General features: G+C 40.6%; 1 protein-coding gene across 1 annotated transcript; it reads left to right on the plus strand.

The window, feature by feature from the left end:
• The first annotated feature begins 999 nt into the window (after window positions 1-999).
• Gtf2b (general transcription factor IIB) lies at window positions 1,000-20,295 on the plus strand. The gene is made up of 7 exons (XM_051194689.1): window positions 1,000-1,160; window positions 6,471-6,577; window positions 13,350-13,483; window positions 15,958-16,104; window positions 16,241-16,370; window positions 18,926-19,207; window positions 19,923-20,295. The coding sequence occupies exons 1-7, from the start codon at window positions 1,144-1,146 to the stop codon at window positions 20,054-20,056; spliced, it is 951 nt and encodes a 316-aa protein (XP_051050646.1). The 5' UTR covers window positions 1,000-1,143; the 3' UTR covers window positions 20,057-20,295.
• Window positions 20,296-20,982: the final 687 nt, after the last annotated feature.

Consider the following 20,982-nt stretch of genomic DNA (forward strand, 5'->3'; position numbering starts at 1 on the left):
GCTCTCTCTCAGCAGCCCATGATGGTCTCGACCTCTGTGCCTCCAGCCTCTGCCTCCTAAGTGCTAGGATTACAAGGATGAACCACAAGACCTGCCTTATTATTTTCTAGTTTAACTGGTTAATAAATCTAGGCCCTTGTACAGTCTTTAGCTGTTCTACTACGTTTTCTATTTTTAGCTTTCAGTCCCATGTCTGAGGATGATGGGGGAAAGACAGGCTACATGGATCATGACAGGGCCAGACTCTGCTTCCTTCACAACAAATACTGCTGTCACCGGGCTCCATCTCATCTCTTGTCAATTACAGACGTGTTTTCGAGGCAAATACACTCTATCCCTACACTGTTGAGGTAAAGGGCCTGTAGGAATTCGAAGCTTATAGATAGATGACAGAACTTGAATTAGTCCTTAAGACCAAAGGTAATTTCTTTTTATTCCAAATTCTTTACTCGGGGCAAATGAGAATTCATTCAGACGGGGTGGGGGGGTGGGGGGGGAGAATTGACTTGAAAGTAAAGGAGTGGTTTGAGGTGAGGGCTTTCAATCAGCTTGGTTTCCTTTGTGGATTGAATATATATATTTATATATACATACATATATATATATATACATACATACATACATATTTGAGACTGGGTCTAACTCTGATCGTCTTATCACCGGGACTGCAGGAGAGTGCCCACAAGGCAAATCCTTCATATTTTAATTCGGTCTGTTTGAGAACTGACTCTCAGTTGCTCAATTCTCCCAGACTCTTCCTGGGTCAGTTGTTTAGTTTGTGACACAGCCTCTCTCTCTCGTCCTGGCTGTCCTGGAGCTCGCTCTGTAGCCCAGGCTGCCCCCAAACTCACAGAGATCCTGCAGCCTCTGCCCCCTGCGTGCTGGGATTTACGCCGTGCTGTACGCTGCTACCGCGCCGGCTTCAGCCGGCGGTCGCTCTGAACTGCGGCTGACAGTCACTCAGCCGAAACCAGGAAGCGTTCCGCCGGCGTCACCGAGGAGTTGCATGCTTTTTGGCCGTCCTGCCGACCCGTAGCCGCGCAGAGTGCGCGCGGGCGCCTCGCGCATAAAAGCCCGGCTCGGGGCGTCCGGCCGCCAGTGTCGCTTCCTGCTTCGGACGGAGCTGTTGGCGGAGCCGCGAAGATGGCGTCGACCAGCCGGTGAGTGCGGCGGCCTCGGAGCCAGCGGAGCCGGGGCGGCGGGGCCGAGGCTCCTCCAGGCGCCTGCCGCTGGCGGCCCCTGCTCGCCCGAGTCGCCGCCGTCCGGGGCGATCCCGCGGGTCTGCGCCGCCCCGGCCTCCGCCCCTGCCCCGACCCCGCAACCGTCTTTGTGTCGTGGTTGTGTTTTCTGTGTCTCCCCCGCCCCGTGTGAGGGTCTGTGGCATCGCCTGCTGCCCGAGAGCCGGGGACGTCCTCCGCCCCTGCCGATCTGACAGCTAGAGAGTTGGGAGGCGTCAGCGTTGGTTAGCCTGGTGGAAGCGGGTCTCCAGCCCTGGGGCCCCCGGGGTGGAGGGGGAGGCACACACGGACGCCGGGATCACTCTCTCCCGGAGCCCCCCACCCCCGAAAGTGTCACTGCGTACTGCGAAGGGCGTGTTGTCTGCAGGAAACTAATTACATATGCTGGAAGTCATTTTTAGTGTATTTTTTTTTCTTTTAAACGTAGCGTGTTTAATATCCACAGGAAATGCATGTTGTGTGTCCTCAGAGACAGCCTTTAATCTTGTGACCTGCAAAGTGCTTTGCAGACCCTAATTATATCTCTAGTAACCACTGTGAGGTAGGTATTAGTATCCTAGCATATGTGTAAACTGAGTCATGCCAGTGTGTTGACCTTTCGAGTGCCTAGGGTACCTGTTTCTGACGGTCATTCCATTTGCCTCTGGTTAGTACAGAGTATATTAAAAGTATCAAATTAAGTTCTGCAATCTGGCACATTTTCCCCCCCTGTGGGTGGGTTACTATGTGTGGAATTGATAAACGTCACCACTGGAAGTCATTATTCACAGAAGCGCAGGCCCTTCCTGGTAACCCCAAAGACTTTTATTATAAAAAGCAAGAGGTGGGTATGGGGAGCAGCTTCAACTGTTTGTGTGGAAGTAAAGCCATTGTTACTCTTGCACACTAATTCTAATTTATTTTTAAATTTGATTTAATTATGATTTAATAATTCCATCTGGGTGTGGTTTTGTCAGGTAAGGCTTCCTTGTAGGGACATGGAAACAGCTTCCCCAATTTATCCAATACTGAAATTTTCCCAGGGCTGTCGATGTGGAAGCTGTCTATGGTCATATGTAGGTACAGCTTATCATCAAATGGAATAGGAACTTCTGTATTCTCGAAACACTAGTTGTTAAATACTACACATAGTAAAGTTGCTAGTTACAATTTTTCAACTGTTTTTGTCATTCGAAAAATTCCTTGGAATTTATTTTTTCCTGGACTGTAGTCAGTTTTCATTTTGAGTTCCTGGCCTAGAATTCCATCACCAGCTGGAAAATGGTGGAATTACAGCTATGCCCAGCCCATCATCCAGCTTTTAAATTTGTGTCATTCCTGTTACTGCTCTCAGATTTTTCTATCAGTGGGAATAAAGGAAAGTCAGTGTCAGATTTCTGTCTCAGTGTTTGTCCTTGGGGATCGTGTATAGTCACTTAGCCTTGAAACTAGTTGGTGTTTTCAGAGATAATACGTGTTTAGATTGAAGCCGGTAACTTATTCTCATTCAGGTAGATAATTTCCTGATCATGGTCTGTGAGATGCAGAGTGCCTATTTTGCAGAATGTTGTGCAAATTGATCATTGAAGATATAGAAGGGACTGGAGAGATGGCTCCAGGGTTGAGAGCACTGGTTGCTGCTCCAGAGGACCTGGGTTCAGTTTCCAGCACCCACATGGCAGCTCACAAACTCTTCTTACTCGGGTTCCAGGGACTGTGTTGCCCTCTTCCTATCTCTGCCCATCCCAGGCCATACACATGCTTCACAGACAAACATGAAAGCAGAACGCTTAAATAACTCCATTATCATTTAAATACACTGCAAACCTTTCTGTTTCCCTTTTTTAAGTGCTAGGGATTGACCCTAGGACCTTGTTTATACTAGGCAAGTACTCTCCCACTAAGCTACAATCCCAGCTCTTTACCAACATTTACTGGTTGTTGGTGTTTTTTATTTTTTATTTTTGCTTTTTGAGACTATAGTCTGAGCTACCCTGGAACACTCTTTATTATTAGGATGGCCTTGAATTAGTGGCAAATCTAGCTCTGCTTCCTGAATACTGGGGTTATAGGCATGCTCCATCACAGCTGGCTTGGTCTACTTGTTAATAGTATTAAACAGTGTTAATCCCTAACATACTGCTACATTAACTTCCTGCTTGTTTACTGATAACTACCTTTGTTTTACTAAAATTTTCCTTTATTTCAGCAGCCTTTCAGTTTTTACATACTACTTTTATTTTTTATAACTTATTTTTTCTAAAAATTTCCAGAATAAGTACAAGTATAAAGCAATTTCTGCCCTCTCCCATTTTCCCAATTAGAAAAGTCCAAGCAAGATCTGTTTTAATTAAGTAAAGTTGGTGATTATTATGTGATTTTTTTTTTAAATCAATTTTTCATGTGATTTCAAAGTTGGTAAATAGGGAGCTAGAGAGCTGGCTCAGTGTTAAGAGCACTTGTTGCTGTTGGAGAGAACCTGGCATCCAAATGGTAACTGCACTCTTCCAGGGGATCTGATGACTTTTCTGATCTCTGGGCACTAGACATGTATGCAGTGCACATACATCCATGCATAAAACAACACACACACACACACACACACACACACACGTATGTATGTATGTATCTTTAAAAATAAATGAACAAAAAACAATGTTAGTAGTTAAAACATTCTGCATTATACCAGCTACCATGAGAAACTTGATCCTAAGGCACAAATGCCTATTTACATATTGTAAGAACAGTTAATTTTGTTGTGTTGCTTATGATGACATGATTATGATAAGAAAATCATTTGCTGTTCACATGTCAAGTGAGTTTTGGAAAAGGGCTCACACCTTCCAGAAATAATACTTATGTTTTTACTAAGAATCTTTGTTGCTTTGAAAGCTTGTTTTATCAAGTCATTGAAGGTTAATGGATTTCCCCAAACTGTTTTATTGTTCAGGATAAAATAAATTATAAAATCGTTAAGGTCATGAGCTGGGCTTTGAGGTACATCCCTATGATCTCTGTTCAGGGGGCTGAGGCAAGAGGATTGCTCCTAGTTTGATTGCCAGCCAGGGCTGTATAGTGAGTTTGAGTCCAACGAGACTATAGAGCAACACCCGTCTTTTAAAAATATCAAAGGAAAACTCTTAAGTAAATATGTTAGCTTTGTAGCCATATTGTTTTCATGTCAAATTAGTTTCTTAGATTATCATGCAATGTAATGGATTGCATTATTCATGTCTTCTGTTAGTGTCATAACACATTATTATTAGTCAGCCCTAACCTCCACCATCTTGCTCCTTCACTTCTCCCAGACCGTGTCCCCTTCTGCCCCTCTCTCTTCCTCCTTCCTCCCTTCCTAAGGTCACTTCCTCCCTGCTTATAGTTCCTTTTTTTTCTTTCAGGCACTACCTACATAAGTAACATGTGTGCATATGTGTATATACACATGTAAACTTGAATACAAATTCCACACACGAGAGAACCATGCTGTCCTTGTTTTTCTGATTTGGGTTTATTTGCTCAGTTTAGTGCTTTCCAGTTGCATTCATTTCCTATGACTTCATTCTTTAAGGCTGTTATTAATACTACATTTTCTTTACACTGTAGCTGATTGTACTTCATAACATTATTACAGATGGATATGGGTGTTCAAGTGTCTGTGTGGTGTGTTTACTTAGAACTTTCAGGTATCTGCCCAGGAGTTGTATAGTCTATTATATACTTCTATCTTTAAAAATTATATTAGTATATTTATTTATTTTGGGGAGGGAAGAGTAAGTATCAAGGTGTGAGTCAGGACAACCTGTGGGATTGTGTTTTCTCCTAAGCATGTCAGAGGACAGCCTACGGAAGTTGGTTTTCTCCCTCTACCATGTGAATCTCACTGGCTGAGCTCAAGTCATCAGGCCTGGCAACAGGCATTTTTACACACTGGGCTACCTTACCAGCTCTATGGTGTTATCTTTTGAGAAAAAACCCATTCTAATTTCCATGGCAGCTATAACAGTTTATCTTCCCATCAGCAGTGTGTGATAAGTCTTCTTTTCCACATTTGCCATACTGTTTTCTGTCATTTGTTTTTCAGGTAATTGCCATTCTGGCTGGAATGAGATTTTTTGAAACGGCAGTTTTGATTTCATTTCCCCAATGGTTAAAGATACTGAATACATTGCCAAATATTTATTGGCCATTTGTGTTTCCATTTTTAGAGAGTGGTCTTTCATTAGTCCATTTGTTGATTGCATTTTGGCATTCATATAATTCTTGATGTTAATTCTGTTTCCTGTGTCACGGTCAGAGTTTTTTTCCTATTCTGTACACTGTGTTGACTCTGCTGATTTTTTTTGCATTGTAGGTGCTGTCTTAATTTTTTCATGCAGTCACTCTTTTCAGTTCTTGGGATTACATTTTAAGGGAGTCCTTGCTATACTCACATCTTGAAGTGTTTTTACCTGTTTCTCCTAGCACTTTCAAAGTGTCAGATTTTTTGTTTGTTTGTTTGTTTGTTTTTGTGTATGAGTGTGTGCCTAGTGACCTCAGAGGCCAGGAGAAGGTATCAGACTCCCTAGAGCTGGATTTATGGGTGGTTGTGAACCACCATGTGGGTGCTGGGAACTGAACTCAGGTCTATTGAAAAAGCAGTAAGCAGCGCTCAACCTGGAAACTGAGCCCCAAAGCTCAGATCTTACATAAAGGCCTGATCCATTTTGATGTTTGTGTAGGATTAGAGATAGGAATCTAGTTTCCTTCTGTATGGTTATCCAGGTTTTTCATTTTGTTTTTTTAACTTGTGAAGATACTTGTGTCTTTTGTTTGAGCTGATCTTGGAATTCCAGATTCAAGGGTCCTACTTCAGCCTCAAGTGCTGGGACTATAGCTGCCTAGCATGCCCAGCAAAACTAATTTTAATTTGTAAAAGCTAAAATCCTCAGTTCTGGACTGACTGAAATAGTCGGATCTTAAGGTCTGCATGACTACATCTGACTGTTTTTCATTCAGATGTGTGTTGGCTTTAGAGTGCTATGCTAAATCTGTCATTAAGGTAGCTAACAAGTAGAAAACAACATTATTTTCTAACAAGAGAAATAGGAGCACAAAGCAGATCATTATATGTAAATGCTGCTGGCTATTATGATTATAAGCTGTTATACTAATCAAGGATTTCAAAAATCTTAGTAGCTTGCCTATTACTAGAAAACAATAACACTCAGACTTGTTTCATATTAGTTAGAAAATATTAATTTTTTTTTCTTGTAGTTTGGATGCTCTCCCAAGAGTCACATGTCCAAATCATCCAGATGCAATTTTAGTTGAGGACTACAGAGCCGGTGATATGATCTGTCCTGAATGTGGCCTAGTTGTAGGTAAGTAGCTACTAAGGTTTTAATTTAAATCATAACCCACAGTGCTTTGCTTTTGTACAGTTTCCAGAGTTTTAATGAATTCCTTTTGACAGCTCCCATCCCACAGAAGCAAGTTACAGTAACGTAAAAAGAAGAGAGATAGAAAGAGCCCCCAGCCATGCGCCATTGGGTGCATGCAACCACTGCATGCTGGGATGTGGAGGAAATTTACCAAAAAGGAAGAAAAAGGCTCCCTGGGCTGTGGTGGCTCATGCCTTTAATACCAGCACTCAGATTTATCCCTAGTGCACAAATGGTCCTTGGGAGCCCATTCCCTATGGAGGGATACTCTTTCAGCCTAGATACACCTAGGCCCTCCCCCAAATGATGTGACAAACTTTGATGATCTCCCATGGAAGGCCTCACCATCCCTGGGGAGTGGGTAGGAGGTGGTGGTGGGGGAATGGGAGGATGGGAGGGAGAGGGAACTGGAATTGAAATATAAAATAACAAACATTGTTTTCTAAATTAAATAATAATTAAAAAAATATCAGGAGTCAGAGGCAGGCAGATCTCTGCATTCGACGCCAACCTGAGCTACAGAGTGAGTTCCAGGACAGCCTGCTTTGAAATACACAGAGAAACCCTGCTTTGAAATACAAAACAATAACAACAACAAAAAATGAAAAGGCCAACAATACTTGCATCCTTAGTTTTAAATAGTTAATAGAAGATATGTGTGAGAGGAGATGGATTGATACTCAAATAACTAATAAATATCCAACTTTTGTGCCACTTGTATGCTTTCTAAAATAAATAAGCTAAATTTCAAAGTAATAATATTGAGCTCTATACAATGCCTTGTAGGAAAATAAAAAGATTTGTTAATACTTACATATGATGTCAAGATATAGGATATCCTAGTTTAAATTGTTATTATTTGAATATGCCATGTCTTAAAATTTTAATTTTAGGCCTTAGAATATAGCTAGAGGTAACATGCTTGCCTAGTGCTGGGAGAGCCCCTTTGTTCAATTCCTACTACTACAAAAAGAATAATAAATAGGATTTTAGTTTTATGCCTGTGTGCTCATTAATCTGGATACATAGAAGGGACTTGGAGTCTCAGCAGTAGCAGAGAAGGAAGGAATACTGAGGGATTGGTTACTTGGTTACTTTGTTTTGTCTTAAAGTACTGCCAGTGTAGCACAGGGCCTTACATGTTAGGAAGCACTCTGTCACTGACCTGCATTCCCAGCCCTTGAGCAGTTTGAGTCACTTAGGAATGGAATTGCTATTAGCTTGGAGAACTGTGACAAATGGTGGTAGCATGTGCTGTAGAATTGTCTTATTTAACATCATTCAACCAAGAAGGCTGCTTACTTCAGACCTACCCTGGGGACGTTTTGTTTGTTGTTCCCACTTTGAGAAGCTCAGACTTTTTCCGGTGATTAGCGTACAGTGAGAGTTTTAAAGCATGTAGAGTTAATAATAGAGATTGAGATGCATTGCTTCTCATGTCAGCACCTGCTAACACATGCTCTTAACATGGCTTCCATGCTAAAAGTGGCTTGTATACTTTTAAGTGGTTGAGAACAATTGAAATAATACTATTTTAGACACAAGAGAATACCACCACATGTAAGTTTTGTAATGCTTAAAGTTTTATTGGAACACGCCCATATTCACTTGTTTCATATCTCCTTAACCACTTAGTAATTGCAATAGAAACCACAGGCTTGCTTTTACCACTTGGCTCTGTCACTCAGTTGTACTGTTAACTTTAGTTGTGGAGTTGGAACTCAGTAGAACTGTAAGCAGCATGCAAGTTGCCACATTGCAACACTTTATAGTGTTTATTTTATCACTATTGTGTACTCATATCAAAACAAACCTGTCACCCTCTTAAGGTGGAGTGCAGTAATTAGCTTGTTGATTAGGTCGCAGTGCCATCCATTGTTTGTTATGTAGAGATGCTGCAACTGTTGAATGCCCATAGTAAGCACTCTTCAGAATACACTCAGGAAGACAGCGGTCAGAAAAAATTAACACGGGCTATTTAATCACACCAGAATTTCTTAATAAAAACAATAAACTAGATATGCAGTCTACTGTAAAGTAGTCATGTTTTCTACATGATACTTGATTTAAAAAGAGACTATCAGGAATGCAGGTATTTTTTGAAGGAGGCCAAAGGCTATGTCTAGACCAGAGTGCTCTGGGATTGGTGAGTAAAGTCTTCGACCCACTCAGATAGATTGCGGAAATCCATTTCACTTTGGCATGAGAACCAGTCACATAACTGTTCAGTGCATAATAGTGCATATAGTTCTTTTGAACTATAGAATACATTGAAGTGCTATGATTTGCATTTGCTGTCTTATTGCTGATTTGTGTGTGTTGTGGTGTGCACATGTATACATGTGTTTGTCAACTGGCAGAGGTCGGAGGATGTCCTTATCATTTTCTGCCTTACTCGATTAAGACAGTCCAGAACTTGCTGCTATTCATCGAGACTTGCTGACAAGCCCCAGATTGCTTTGTCTCTACCCACACCCCTTGTTCCTGCTTTACAAATGTATGCCTGTGCTGAAGTTTTTAAATGGGTGCTCATAATCTGAACTTGGGTTCTCATATTTATGCTTCAAGCCCTTTGATCCCCTGAGCCATCCTCTTGTAGCCCTCTCTGGCCTGCCATTTGGAGATCTGCCTGCTCAGTCCCCTTATTGGGATTAGAGGAGTACTTCGGCACATCTGAGCCTTTGGTGTCTCTGAAGATGTTTTGTGACTAAGCAAGTCAACGAAGCAGAACTTCCTTCCATGAAACAGTTCAGTCAAACGATTGTGTAGTAAGTCCTGCCTCCAACTAGATTCTAATGTGATAGTGTCACCGTAGAATTTCAACAATAGACTGCAGTACAACAACATTTAGGGCATCGCTGTGTTTATAAATTTGACTTACTGCATTGCTTGTGTGTTTTTTTATTCAGCAAAATATTAGGCTTGTAGTCACAGTTGTGACACAGTAGCTATTATACAATAAAATTGGGGCTAGAGGGCCTACCTGAATGCCTGTCCTGTTTAACTAAACATTAACTATCAACACTGCTGAGAGAAGGGAATTAATGTCATGCCTTACGAATTAAGATTTCATATTAGCATTGCTTAAAACGATTAGTTCCACTTCCAGTTAACATCATGTTATGTTTGCCATTTATATTTAAATTAAAAGCAAGATAAGGAAAATACATTTGAAAAAGAAATAAGTCATTTTGACCTTCTAAAATTCAGTCATTGATAAGTCAAAAGGTAGGTGCTAAAGTGATGACTCCTTTGAACTAGTGAGAATGATTTTGGCAATTCTCATTTGTATCTCAAAAAATAGAGAGATGAAATTTGTATCTCTTTAGGGTATGGTGAAATGCTCTTTAGATGCTTTGCTTTGTTAAGGCTTATACACTTCAGTGCAGTGACAGGTGCTGGGTGGGACTTCCTTTTTATGTGGATCTTGAATAAAGGTCTTGCCCCAGAGATGGAGCTGGTTGCAGTGATGTTTATGTCTGTGTCAGTGCTGCTGACACAGCCTTCACAAAGAACTCCCATTGGTTTAACTTCACAAGATCAATGTGTAGTTTAAGAGGAGAAAAATTGGCATGTTTTTGTTTCTGGAATCCTTGAGTGAGTGAGTGAGTGAGTGAGAGTGTGTGTGTGTGTGTGTGTGTGTGTGTGTGCGTGCGTGCGTGCGCATGCTCTTGCTAACTGGTAGGCTTCTTGCTGTCTTAGGTTGATTACACACAGGCTTCCTATTTGTCAGGGATTGTAGTATTTGAACATTAGGGCTACCTTATATCATCCTCCCCTTGAAATGATTCTGAATTGCAGTTTTCTTCCCGGGAAACTTAGAATACTGCCTCAATTGAGTTTAAGTGAGAATCCTTTATTTATTCAGAATTTTTCTGAATAGTCCTTTTGTTATTACTCATGCTTGTGACTTTTGAACTGGTTATACTTCCATATCATGCTCTTTGAGTTGCCTTGGATATTTGATTCTTATAAATGCTATTTTGAGCAGTCATGTCTAAAAGGGAATGGCTTAGCATAAGAGTGAGTGAGATGTTTAGATCATGCCACATACTTGGAAAAACTTACTTCATTGCCCATTGCTGGGTTTTCTGTTTATACTATGCCACCTTATAATTGTTATTTTTTTAAAGTGCATTTTGTGTTTTTAAAAGCAGTATAAAGCAATCTGTAAAAGGTACTTGGATGCCAAAGGGAAAATGTTATGAAATGAAGTGTTTCAGCTCGCTGGTGCTTTAGCTCCCAATGTGCAGGTAGAGTTACAGCACGTGGGCACACCTGCATGCCTTTTCACCTGTACTATCCTCCTGATATATTCTTTTTGTCCCTTGAAAATATAACAGCTGGGCCTAAAGGCACGGAACTATAATTCCAGCTACTAGGGAAGTTGAGACGGGATTAAAGTTAAACACCTGTCTGGGCTAGAATAAGTCCCAGACTGGCCTGCACAATTTCCTGAGACCCTACCTCAAAGTAAAAGCTGAGATAGGGCTGATAGTGTAATTCAGAGAACACTTGAAAACAATTATGTGTGCTTTGTGTATATACAACTCTATGTAAGTTAATGGCATTTGACCTTTTTAACCTTTCAAATTTGGTAACTCTGGTTTGAAGGCCACATTGATTCATGTTTGTGCCTATTTTTGTTTTTATCTTGCTGACTAGGAAAGTTGGCCTTATTGTTTCTGAAAGCACAGGTATCACTTTCACTTAACCTTATCCTCCCTGGAAGCCAGTCAGGCTGGCATGTGAAAATGCCTTCTTACTGGGGTCTTTGCTTGTTCTCAGTGAGGGAAATGGCAGGTGAGGACACACCCTCTCATGGTGGTCTTCTTTCACCCAGGTATGGTTGTCTAGGCAATACCCTGGCTACTCTCAGGTTCTCTGGAAGTTCAAAAGAAAACTGAATTCATCAGAAGCCTTCATTAACAAGTCATTCTGCTATACATTTAGCTACTTTCTCAAAGTACATCACTAGGTTTAGATTATAATTGTTCTTTTGTATATATGCATTCTAACTAATGTGTTCTATAAAAGATTTGCTATGATCTGCATTGAAAGCATGATTTGTCACTAAATAGCAGAACCCTGAGGTCCTTTAAAGTCTAATGGTCAGATGAACGCCTCTCTTATCACACCCACTGGAAATGGAGAGACAGAGAACATCTGCCAGTGTTTTAGTTTTCATAGCAGTAAATAGACATTGAGGACTTATAGGTGCTTTTAAAGAACTTTACATGCATTATACATGGACATTTACAGTGAAATGATTGGGGCCATCAAGATGGCTCAGAATAAGAGTGCTTCCCACCAGGCCTGACATACTGACCCTTCATGGCCCAAGAAGAGAATTGTCCTCTGATCTCTACACATGTATTGTGCATGCACCCCCAACACACAGAATAAGTAAATGTGATTAAAAATGAAGATTTTTATTTTGAATTATAAATTATTTGTAGATGTCTGTGTCTATGTGTGGATGTGTCCATGGGAGTAGAGTTCCCATGGAGACAGGCTTCAGGTGGTTGTGAACCATCTGATGTGGGTTGGTTGATAACCAAATTCGGATCCTCTGGGGAAATGGCATGTGCTCTTAATTATTGAACTATCTCCTCAGCCCTCCATGTAAATGTTCTTAATTAAAAAATTTTTCCAAAGCTAAGCAGCAGGTTGATCTCATATTGTAACCATTGTATTCTTTAATTCTCCAGACTGAAACTCATTGTAGTTGCCTAGCAAAGATAAACATGGTGGCCTTTACTGCCCTGTGACTCAATTTGTTGAAAGAGTTTAGTGGAGTAGGTTGGAAGCTGATACACATTTCCCTTGTAGCTGTGTGATCTTTGGCCAATTAATATCATTTGTGAGTGAAAGTGGTACCTGTGTTTATATAGTTCTGGGGATTAAATGATAACATATACAGTGGGCTCACTGTTCACTGTGTGTTTCAGTATTGAATGCTATCTCTGTCTGCTTCGAAGATATTTCCAGACATTGAGCTTGACCCACTAAAGCAATGGCCAGTCTATTCAGATCAGGTGTTCTGATATCACATTCCTAGCTACAGCCTCTGTACTTGAAGAGTATGCCAGTCTGCCTTTGAAAATTTTAATATGAATCTCTCTCTCTCTCATTCCCCTCTTTCTCTCTCTCTGTTTGTGTGTGTGTTTGCATGTGTGTGCTAAGAGGCTTGCTTCACCACATCTGGCTTCATTGTTTTTCTTTGTATCACATAAGCATAGTTTTATTATTTTGCTTTGATCTTTGAGGCAAGGTCTTGCTATGTATATGTAGTCAGTATAGCCTTGATTTCTCTTTTATGCCTTTGCATCCCAAATGCTAGGATTAGAGTGACATACTACCACACCAACCTTTTCTTTTGGGTTTGTATGTTTGCTTCCTAGACAGGGTTTCTCTTTATTGCTTTGGAGCCTATCCTGGAACTCACTCTGTAGATCAGGCCGGCCTCGACCTCACAGAGATTCGCCTGCCTGCCTCCGTGTGTCTTTTTGTTATTTTTAACCAATATTTTCTTGTAAGAGTTGGGATATTAATAATGATAGCATACTATTTACAGTTCATTACTGGAAAATGCTTCAGAGCAGACATGTAAGGCACGCTATCTAAGCTGAAGCCCAGATACTAAATATTAGCCAGCATGGGGAGGTCAGTCCTGTTCCTGGTTAAGTGATAACTGTGTTTACCTTCTTAGGGGACCGGGTTATCGATGTGGGATCTGAGTGGAGAACTTTCAGCAATGATAAAGCGACAAAAGACCCATCTCGAGTTGGAGATTCTCAGAATCCTCTTCTGAGTGATGGAGATTTGTCCACCATGATTGGCAAGGTAATTAATCCACTTAGCAGGAAATGCCAAGGGAGATGAGATAAAGACCTAGAAAGTTAGGATTTTTTCAATTGTCAGTCACTAACCCAAAGAAGACTCTTGGGAATAAGATTTACCAGTGTTACCATTGTGGAAGTCTACCAATTTGGGTTTTTTTTTTTTTTTTTTTTTGTTTTGTTTTTTGTTTTTTGTTTTCCATCATGGAGGGAAGAACATGGAATCAATATAATAATCTTGGGCTGGGATTAAGAGCATTGGCTTCTCTTCTGGAAGACTTACTTAGGTTTAATTCCCACCATCCAATGTGGCTCACAAACTGTAACTCCAGTTCCAGGGATCCTTCTGGCTTCTACTGGCAACAGTCATGCACTGGTTAATAGGCACACATCCATATACATACAGTTACAAAAACAAAATTATATTCTTTATAGTTGTTTTGTAAACCTTTTTTTTTTTTCCTGGGGAGATGCAATACCATCTGTTTCCCCCAGATTTGCAACCAGTGATAGACCTAAGTAATGAGTCTACCAAAGGTCACATCCCACCATAGGCACCAGCTCACACAACTGCATCCTTGCACTTTTCACACCACCTGCAGGCAGCAGGCCAGCATGGAAAGTCTCCCCTAGGCTACACTGCTGGTCACTGCTCATGACTGTCCCCAAAAGGCTAATCAAGGAAGTGTTAGCTACTTTAAAACTTTACTACTGCACAATCTGTTTATTGAGGCAGGGTTATTGAGGCTCTGGTTAGCCTATAACTGGTTATGTAGACTAGGCTAGCTTTGAATTAACATATTCACCTACTGCTGCCTCCCAAATGCTAGTATTTAGAGGCATGTGCCTACATGCTCTGCATAATGACTTTAAAAAGGTCATTCTAATAAAAAATTATTAAAAAATTATTGGGGCTGGAGAGATAGATCAGAAATTAGGGGCAATTGGTGCTCTTGTGGAGGACTTGGTTTCGGTTCCTAGTTCCCAAGTGGTGGTTTACAACCATCGTAACCAATTCCAGGGGAATCTGATGCCCTCTAATCAAGTATATCTGTCTGCTGTTGCTTATCACTTACAGATTCTACTTTTGTACCACTGCTTTCAACCTGGATCTGCTGTTTTCAGCAAATTATTGTCATAACACACATACAAACAGACATACATTGTAATCTGAGTAAGGGGCATGAAGGGTCATAATTTTTTGTTTGTTTCGTTTTATTTGTTTTGATTCAGGGTTTCTCTATGTAGCCCTGGCTGTCCTAGAACTGGATTTGTAGAGCATGCTGTCCTGGAACTCAAAGAGATCCACCTGCCTCTGCCTCCTGACTGCTGGGATTAAAGGTGTTGTGCCACCACTGTCTGGCGGAAGAGTCATAATTTAAGATCACAGCTATGCATTAGTTTAGGCTATACAAGTTGACTACATGGGAAATACACAGGCTGAGTAGACAGGAAGATATCAGTCTTAAGTCTATTTTAGTTGTTTTTCAAGACATGGTTTTCCTGGGTATCCCTGGCTGTCCTGGAACTCACCAGGTCAGTCTTGAACTCAGAGATCTGGCTTGTGTCTACCTCCTGAGTACTGGGATTAAAAACATGCACCAGCATATTCTCTACCTCAAGCTTCTTTTGAGAAACTAAATGCAGGAATTTACATACATATAGTTCTATTCCTATAGTCACTGGGGTAGAGGAATTGTATGTATGAGGCTTCAGATCTCATCAGTGCTTTTGCTGTAACATATTCTCTTGGTGTTAATAGCAGTAACATTTTTTAAAATGTTTTTGTTGGGAACTTTGGACTCAGACATAGTGCCCCCAAATAGCTGGTGGTCTCCTTCACAGTGCTTCAGTTAAACTTCTTTTCTGGCTTTTGAAATGCCATGTTACAGCATGGTGCCTTTAGTATGTATCCCTGTCATGAGTTTGACCTTTACCATCAATTAACAAGCATTTTACTGAGTGCAGTTGAAGCCTTTCCCACTAACCAGAATGCTTGCTTTAGGCCTGCAAGAATGGTTTTTATACTCACAGAAGTGCCCATGTCTAATATGAGTTGAGTCCTTTGTTCACTTATGCTACATTTAGAGATCATGTGATTTTTATTAGACTCGTAACTATGACATTTCATATTAACTATTGCATTCTCTAATAGGTGTCTGTCATGTATTTGATTGGTTTTCACTGGATCTTGTATCTATAGTAAATATGCTTTTGCATTCTGTTTTCTGACATTTATATTTTGTCTCATCTATAAATTGAACTGGGCTTTCGATTTCCATTTTTTGTGTTCTGCAACAGTTCTTTAGATTTACTTGTGTCTGTGAAACAGACTTCTTTAAAGTTTCTTCACCTGGAAGTTTCTGTTTGAGGTACAGGCTCCACTGGACATACATAATCAGATTGTGTAAGTTGTAATTTCATAGAAATTGTCTGCTTAGCGTTTCCAAGAATGTTTAGCAAGGTTAAATCTTACAGGGTACAGGAGCTGCAAGTTTTGATGAGTTTGGCAATTCCAAGTATCAGAATCGGAGAACAATGAGTAGTTCCGATAGAGCAATGATGAATGCCTTCAAGGAAATCACAACCATGGCAGACAGAATCAACCTTCCTCGAAATATAGTTGTAAGTTCTTGTCCATCTGCTTTAAACCATTCTGACATTTACTTTGCATAATTTAATGAACACATGAATTGAATTTTGATATTGTAAGTAATTAAACGGCCTATATTTAATTAAACATAGTTTCTCTGCTTTGAAGGATCGAACAAATAATTTATTCAAGCAAGTGTATGAGCAGAAGAGCCTGAAGGGAAGAGCTAATGATGCAATAGCTTCTGCTTGTCTGTATATTGCCTGTAGACAAGAAGGCGTTCCGAGGACATTTAAAGGTAAGTCTTCAAATGAACCATCTAGAGTGCATTTAACAGATAGTGCTTGTCTTTAGCATAGCTTGTAGTAATCCATGTTCACAACTGTGGTGTTTTGAAAGGAAATTGTCACCAAAGGAAGTGGCAGTGTTAGGAAGTGTGTGTTTGTTGGAGTGTTTGCAGCCTTGTTGGAGGAAGTGTGTCGTTCTGGAGGCAGGCTTTGAGGTCTCATATGCTCAAGATACACCCAGTATCTCAGTTCACTTCCTGTTGCCTTCTAATCGAGATGTAGCCATCACAGTGCCACCATAATGTACCATGATGATAATGGATTAAACTTCTGAAACTGTAATCTGCCATCCCAATTAAATGCTTTTCTTTGTAAGAGTTGCATGGTCATGGTGTCTCTTTACAACAATAGAAATCCTAAGAGAAGTTGGTACCAGAGAGTGGGATATTGCTGTGAAAGGCCTGTTTCAGAAACATAGACTTTGGGATTATAGATTAGAAAAGCATTTGAATGCTTTAGGTGTTGTTTAATGGGCTATCCTAGTAGGAGCATGGAAGACTGGCACTGAGTTGATTTCAGCTTTTGGGGTCTGGCTCAAGAGGTTTCAGAGAGGAAGAAGGTTAGTCTGTGGCCTAGAGATTGTTCTTGTGATATTTTGTTGAAGAATGTGGCTGATTTTTGCTGTAGTCAGAAGAGTCTGCCTGACACTAAAGAGTTTTAGATTAATTTCTTTGGCAGAGGAAATCTCAAAACAGCCTAATATAGCCTAATATGTGGTTACTAAGTGTTAACTCTTACGAGGATATATAAGTGAAAGGAGCGAGCTGAGCAAGGAAAACCATCTGAGGAGACAGGAGCACCAGGAAGTGGAATGGAGCCAAGTCCTGTGTTCCAGGAAATGACAGATTAAGAAATGGGAAAATGGGAGTGATAACTGGGTGGGGTCTGCCCTGAGGTCAAGTTTCCAACCTGTGGAAAGGGAATAAAAGCTTACAGCCAGGTGTGGTGGTGCACACCTTTAATTCCAGAAGGCAGAGGCTGGTGGATCTCTTGAGTCTGAAGCCAACCTGGTCTACTGTGCTAGTTCCAGGGCAGCCATCAAAACCAGAATGCTGGTGAAGGCATAAATGAGAGGGAGCCATGGTCTAGCAGAACTTGGCAGCCTTGCCCACTCGGCCACATGGTTATTGCTTTAGAGTCAAGGATAGAAAAAAGGAGTGAATTTGCCTCTAGAGCTAAAGAAAGCCACTGAGGCCAAGCATGTGTCAGGCGTGTCCCTAAATGGAAGCCTGTGAAACTGCAACCTGATTGCCTTGGAGAACCCACGATGTTGGACATGCCAGAGCTGTGCGCTACCTGCCAAGGAGGCTGCTAACAGGGAGTAGGACCAGCTCAAGAGAACAAAGAGAAGTGTGTTTCAGTCAACAAAACTGAACAGAGTTGGGTATTTGGAGAGCTTTGGCAGCAGATGTGAAGATGCAGAATTTCGAGTTTACCCAGCTAGTTTTCTGTCTTGCCTTGGTCCAATCTTTCCTCACTATTCTCCTGTCCCTATATTTTGGAATGGTAATGTATATCCTGTACCATCCATGCTGGAAGTATGTGGTCTGCTTTTTTATTTAAATTTTACAGGGGATTACAGTTAAGATATCCCATGACTCTCAGAAGACACTTTGAACATTGTTGAGACTATGGGGACTTTTGAAATTGGACTGAATACATTTTTGTATTATGATATGACTAGAAGCTTTTGGGGGTCAGGGAGTAGAATGTGGTATTTTGAAAGAAAATGATCCCAGAGGGAATGGCACTATTAAGGTGTGGGTTTGTTGGAGGAAGTGTGTGTGTCACTGTGGAGGCAGGCTTTGAGGTCTCATATGTGCTCAAGTCACACCCAGTGTCCATTTCCTGTTGCCTTCTGATCAAGTTATAGCCAGCACCATGACTACCTGCAACTGGCTAGTCTAGTATGTGGAGTCAAGTCTTGGAAGGAAGGTCTCAGTGTAATTTCTTTTCTCTTTCTCCTTCCTTCCTTCCTTCCCCTCCCTTTTTTGAGGTCTAATAGTAGTTTTGAGATCATTGCTGGGTTTTGTGTCAAGCTTGTGTTTATTCAGGAACACATGACAGCCTACTCCCAATGTTATGATATGCACACTGACTGTCACTGCCTAAGTGTAGGCTAGACACTACATTCACCATATATCCAATGAGTATCTTTCACATTTTCCTGTGTCAAAGTGAAGAGTGAAGACTTATCACACATCTTTTCTACTGTAACAACTCAAGCAGTGACTAATATTTTAGCTATTTAGAGATAGCATGTAAAGAGTGCATGTGCACTTGGCATTTAAAGTATGGTGAAAATATAAACCAAGAAATTTAAAATAATAAACTCCATAGGAAAACTGTTGAAAGGATTAGGGTCTCATCTTTAAGCTATGATTGATTATCTACAGCTAGACTTTTTTTTTTTTTTTTTGGTAATTAAAAAAAATGACAAATTAGAAAATGAACTCTGGCTTCTGATTTTCTTCAATTTTTTTTTTTTTTTTTTTGTTTCTTTTAGAAATATGTGCTGTATCTCGAATTTCTAAGAAAGAAATTGGCCGCTGCTTTAAATTGATTTTGAAAGCTTTGGAAACCAGTGTGGATCTGATCACAACTGGGGACTTCATGTCCAGGTTCTGCTCCAACCTTTGCCTCCCCAAGCAAGTGCAGATGGCAGCTACACACATAGCCCGCAAGGCTGTGGAGCTGGACTTGGTTCCTGGCAGGAGCCCTATCTCTGTGGCAGCGGCAGCTATTTACATGGCATCCCAGGCATCAGCTGAGAAGCGGACACAAAAAGGTAGGATCTTTATTAGGAAGTGTGCCCGAGACATGGCAAGGCTGGGAGTTGATGAAGAGGAAGTGGGGGAAGATATAGCCGTATTCACCAAGAGCATCTGCTGAGTGTGCCGGAGGGCCTGGCCCAGCACCTCAAAAACAAAACAAAAAAACCTGAAGAAAATACAGTAGATTGCTTTTAAGTGATTATTTAGAATTATTTAAAGCTATATCTTTTAGGGAAGGTTTATTTACTGGAACATGGGCAGCTCACTAGTGGTTATTGAAGTAATAGGCCTCTTCCCCCAGCCATTATTGATGCTGACACCTCAGGGAGGAGTGGTACTTTATGGCCCTTCCTTCACCTTTTTTTTAATGCTTTTGAGACAAGGTCTCTTGTAGCTGAGGATGATCTTTATGCCATGCTGGGGATAAACCCAGTTTTGCACATGATAGGTGTATTGTCTCAGCCCTGCAATATTACCTGGCAAAAGGAACAAAAGGAACCTGTCATTCGGTACCACACCCTAGGTTGTTTTGTATGCTTTACGTCTCTTAGTATTACTAAGACACCTTAAGGGCCTGCTAATACCACTATTTGTATTTACTTTGACTCCGGTAGAATATATTTTTGTTATCAGTTTTAAAAAGTGAAATTGAGGGGTTATTTTTTGTTTTGTTTTCCCCATTGGTAGTAAGAATTTGATTTCAACGGAATGTCTTTTTTTGTCCTTTAGAAATTGGAGATATTGCTGGTGTTGCTGATGTTACAATCAGACAGTCCTACAGATTGATCTACCCTCGGGCTCCAGATCTCTTCCCTTCAGACTTCAAGTTTGACACCCCAGTGGACAAATTACCCCAGCTCTAAGCTGAGGCAACTAAGTGTCACACTCTCATGTACATGGAACTTTATACATAGCTGGTTGAGCCTTTAATGAGATGGTACGCATTCCAGAGCTAAATATTATTACTTAGCATTCTGTATGTATATATTAGTGCAACATATTTAATGATTTAAATTTCGTACTGAATCTGCTTTCTTTTTTAGTGATTAGGAAACAGTATTTTGGAAGATATTGAAATATGTAATTCTCAAATAAAACATTTTTCAAAACTAAAGCTTTTCTTATAGTAATTTATAAATCATGTACATTATTTCAGGTGGTAGAGCTGAGCCTGTTTCCCATCATTTTTATATTTGGGTTCTTCAATTTAATAGACTTTACTAAAGTCACAGAAATAGCAAAGGCTTGAGAACCATCGTTAACACTGTTTTGTAGCATGACTATGCAAACCACAGGCACATGTATGTGAGAAGTGAGGCAGTGACTGACCTAGTATGAAGATAGGATGATGGCATTAACAGCAGACCAACAGATTTAAACTGAAATTTCACAGAACCAGGTTCTGTGTTGTGTTTATTGGGATATGCCAAGGGTAGTGTATTTTGTATGGCCATTACTGGACCCTGGTAGTGTTGACAAATACCACTCATAATATTAATAGTATTTTGCATGTCAGTGTTGAAGGTTTCCTACTTAGGCACTGGAAAACAAAATTTTGCCATTTATTTAGTTTGAACAGGTAACTTACCTCTGTTAGATGTCACTAAACTAGACTGCTGGTCACTAGCTCGGAGAGGTGGATTCAGATCTTGGTCCATAGAGCACTTTTACCTGTCATTCTGCTGCCCATAGAATGAGGATGGGAATGGGAACATGACCATTATTTCTTCCTCAGGTAAAATGTTAGGGAGAGACAGATGCTTGAGTCTGCAGACCAAGTACAGTACTG

This window comes from Phodopus roborovskii, unplaced genomic scaffold (assembly GCF_943737965.1).
Source record: "Phodopus roborovskii unplaced genomic scaffold, PHOROB, whole genome shotgun sequence".
Classification (NCBI taxonomy): Eukaryota; Metazoa; Chordata; class Mammalia; order Rodentia; family Cricetidae; genus Phodopus; species Phodopus roborovskii.

Excerpts from the sequence above, each read along its gene's own strand:
- Gtf2b (XM_051194689.1), top strand. Across the intron at positions 16,105-16,240 it reads ACCTTCCTCGAAATATAGTT|GATCGAACAAATAATTTATT; the intron begins GTAAGTTCTTGT and ends TCTGCTTTGAAG. Across the intron at positions 19,208-19,922 it reads TGAGAAGCGGACACAAAAAG|AAATTGGAGATATTGCTGGT; the intron begins GTAGGATCTTTA and ends TTTGTCCTTTAG.